The following is a 3,725-nucleotide window of genomic DNA, read 5'->3' as shown; positions in this document are numbered from 1 at the left end:
ACCCCTTCTCCTCGAGGGAAGAGTGCTTTACTGTCCTGAGGCTTGCAAACCCTCTGGGCAGTGTTGCTGTCCTGGGGCAGGCAGGGCTTCTCCTCCTTTTCAGAAAAGCCTCTGGATTATTTTTTCCAGTTATTTGAGAAAAATATCCCCACTCATTTTCCATGATTCAATCGCTCTGGCCTTTCCTGACAAGGTGGCACATCCTCCAGGACTGACGGCTGGCACCTGCATTTATTTATTTCAAAGACAGCTTTTCTTGGTACCTGTTTTTTCTTCTCCACCTCGGCCTGGATCCTGTCTGCCTCAGCCCTCCTTGCTGACTGTTTCATCAGTAAAAGCCTGTGATGCATCTCCTGGTCCATGCTCTGCACGTAGAGGAGCTCCAAGGCCAGGTTTTCAATCTGGGTCTGCATTGTAGAAACTGGGGGGACAAGAGGCAAAATAGTTACAGAGAGTTTGTTTGTAGGGACAGAGGAGTTTGTTTGTAGGGACAGAGGAGTTTGTTTGTAGGGTACACCTTAAACAGATATAAAGAAGAAAGAAATACAGAAGCTCCTGAAGCCAAACCTCTCACACATCAGATAGCCAGCCCTGTCCAGCACACACATTTACATCAGCTCTGGAGTACAGCTCCACAACCAAAGATCCTGGCAAGCAATTCCTGGACTCCCAGCTCACAGAACTCCAGGATAATCCAGGAAACTTTTCAATGAGTGCATTATTCCCGATCAATTATTTTGCTGCGTTTTCCAATCCAGTGCTCGCCTTAAATTCCAATTAATTTCTCCACACAGCCCTAGAATTGGGAAACACCGCCAGGACTGCCAGGGTCACCTTTCTTGCGTTCCCCCTCGGTGCTGTGGCACATTTCCTTGTGAGCAGCCCTGAGGGCCTGCAGCTCCTCCTCGAGCTGCTGCCGTGCCGCCGCCGCCTGCCACCAGCGCTCGTGGCTCTTCTCCAGCTCCTCCTCCAGCTGCCCCAGCTGCTGCTGGGCCCCATACAGGATCACCCCCAGCTCTTCCCTCTGCTCCTTGCTGCTCTTCATGGCGGTTCTCTGCAGACACAAGAGGGGGGAGCTGTGTCCCAGCAGCTTGGGCAGGAGGGGCTGTGGGGAGGTGAGGGAGGGGCTGGGTACCATTCCATGGAGGTCCAGGTTCACTTGTTCTATCTGCTTGGTGAGGTAGTTCTTCAGGGCAGCCTGGAATCTTGTCATCAGAGGCTGTAAAGGACAGTGGTAAAGCTTGTTAATACTAATACTTGTGTAAATAGATGGCCTGGTTTGAAGGAGCCTCACTGCTACATCCCCCACCCAATAAAACAACTTATTTCTGCCACAGACACTTGTGTGCTTTTTTCAGCTACACTCCTGCAAGTGAGAGATGTTACTGAGTGGGTTTGTGCTGATGCCAAAAAGTGAGAATGTTTGAAAATCAGAACCAAGCCAGAAGAGCTACATCTGAGAACCCACCCCTGCTGCAAGGACTTCTCTTGCAGGGGCACTGCAGGGGCCAGATTTACCCAGAGAACTGCTCACCTCTGAGTTCACTGCACTGCTCACCTCTGATCCCACTGCACTGCTCACCTCTGATCCCACTGCACTGCTCACTTCTGATCCCACTGCACTGCTCACCTCTGAGCTCACTGCACTGCTCACCTCTGATCCCACTGCACTGCTCACCTCTGATCCCACTGCACTGCTCACTTCTGATCCCACTGCACTGCTCACTTCTGATCCCACTGCACTGCTCACTTCTGAGTTCACTGCACTGCTCACTTCTGAGCCCAGTGCACTGCTCACCTCTGATCCCACTGCACTGCTCACTTCTGAGCCCAGTGCACTGCTCACTTCTGATCCCACTGCACTGCTCACTTCTGAGCCCAGTGCACTGCTCACTTCTGAGTTCACTGCACTGCTCACCTCTGAGCTCACTGCACTGCTCACTTCTGAGTTCACTGCACTGCTCACCTCTGATCCCACTGCACTGCTCACCTCTGATCCCACTGCACTGCTCACTTCTGATCCCACTGCACTGCTCACCTCTGAGTTCACTGCACTGCTCACCTCTGATCCCACTGCACTGCTCACCTCTGATCCCACTGCACTGCTCACTTCTGATCCCACTGCACTGCTCACCTCTGATCCCACTGCACTGCTCACTTCTGAACTCAATGCACTGCTCACCTCTGATCCCACTGCACTGCTCACCTCTGATCCCACTGCACTGCTCACCTCTGAACTCAATGCACTGCTCACCTCTGATCCCACTGCACTGCTCACCTCTGAGTTCACTGCACTGCTCACCTCTGATCCCACTGCACTGCTCACCTCTGATCCCACTGCACTGCTCACTTCTGAGTCTGCGCCTCTGGGTCAGCACTGAGTGGCACAGGCAGCAGTTAATACTCTGGCAGAACTGATTTTCACACATTTCACACACAGTGCAGCCACTGCTCACAGCTCACCTCACACACGTCAGAGAAACACAAACACCAGCCCTGCAAAGAACAGCAAGATTTGAATCCTCCTCACATGTTCTGGGTCCAGGACGAGCAGCTCTGTTTCTCCTTTTTTCAGCCTCCGTTTTCTCCTCTCGGGCTCCTCGGCTGCCCGCTCCCTCCTTTGGCTGCCATGGCCACCGGGGAGCTCAGAGCTCGGCCCTGCATGGTGAGAGCTGGGTCCTGCTCCACTCCCTGGGCCACAGAGAAGGAAAAAGGCAAAGCACAGCATCAGGTTTCACAGCATTGTGCCTCTGGCCGGGTTAACAGTGACCACACAGGACACAGCAGAGCTGTGGCACAGCCACTGGGGGTACCTGGCTCGGCTGCAGGTGCTCCCGAGGGAGGGGGAGAGGCTCCTCCACCTGGGCCTGGCTGCTCCATGTCACCCTGGGCAGGGGGACAAAGGTTGGTCACATTCTGCATTGGCTGGGAAAGGCTCAGGGGATTTTTCATGAAATATAAACCACCTTTTCCATCTAACTCTATTTACCCCTGCACACCTGCTCGTTTTTGTCACGGGACATGAACAATGCAAAAGGATCAGCACAAGGGCCTGGCTCTACAGCCAGCACTCCCAAAATGTAATTACAGTGTCCCACTGGTGCAGAGCCCAGAGCAGCCCTGCAGCCAGAGCTCTCCTCCTGCAGGGACAGCGACTGCCTGCGCCTCCAGAGGAACAGACTCTCCACGGGCATTGCCATTCTTCCCTGGCCTGGCACTCTGCACAGGTGAAAAGCAGAGCAGCACATTGCCATCTGCATTTAATTCTAATGCTGTGGTATTTCTTGCCACAGGACACAGAATTTAATTTAGAAGTTTAATCTCATTTACAAAAATAGTCACCCAGCAAGCCCTGAGATCCTAAAGATCCTGACAAAACTTCTCCACACCACTTACAGTTCCACGTGCTTCTAGTTCACATCTATTTAAAAAATCCCTTACAGATTTATTAAAGAAATTCTTCCAGCCACCACAACATGTAGTCTAATTATTCTTGTTCTTCTTCCTCTCTTTCTTTTTAAAGAGAGGGTGAGCAGCGGGAGTGGGCATGGTGGAGGTACCGGGCCGTGCTGGACGGTACCGGGCTGGTGGTGGAGGGAACGGGCAGTGCCGGGCTGCAATGGAACCGGACCGGGCAGTACCGGGCCACGGTGGAGAGAACAGAACCGGGACGGGACGGCAGGGGAGAGGGGACGAGACGGGCGATCCGGGGAGCAGTGGGGCGG

The 3,725-nt window shown here is 53.3% G+C and overlaps 1 protein-coding gene across 1 annotated transcript in view; it reads right to left on the bottom strand.

Annotated features, from left to right (window-relative positions):
* Positions 1–2,922, bottom strand: part of CCDC40 (coiled-coil domain containing 40) — a 10,408-nt gene extending 7,486 nt beyond the window's left edge. The window contains exons 1-5 of the mRNA XM_005430266.3: positions 2,814–2,922; positions 2,531–2,691; positions 1,136–1,219; positions 835–1,054; positions 264–421 (exon numbers count right to left, since the gene is read on the bottom strand). Coding sequence (XP_005430323.3) covers positions 264–421; positions 835–1,054; positions 1,136–1,219; positions 2,531–2,691; positions 2,814–2,922 — 732 coding nt within the window. The remainder of the gene's footprint in view (positions 1–263; positions 422–834; positions 1,055–1,135; positions 1,220–2,530; positions 2,692–2,813) is intronic.
* Between the last annotated feature and the right edge of the window lie 803 nt (positions 2,923–3,725).

The sequence above is a fragment of the Geospiza fortis genome, unplaced genomic scaffold (genome assembly GCF_000277835.1).
Source record: "Geospiza fortis unplaced genomic scaffold, GeoFor_1.0 scaffold546, whole genome shotgun sequence".
Taxonomy (NCBI): Eukaryota; Metazoa; Chordata; class Aves; order Passeriformes; family Thraupidae; genus Geospiza; species Geospiza fortis.
This window is presented reverse-complemented; position numbering and strand designations above follow the sequence as displayed.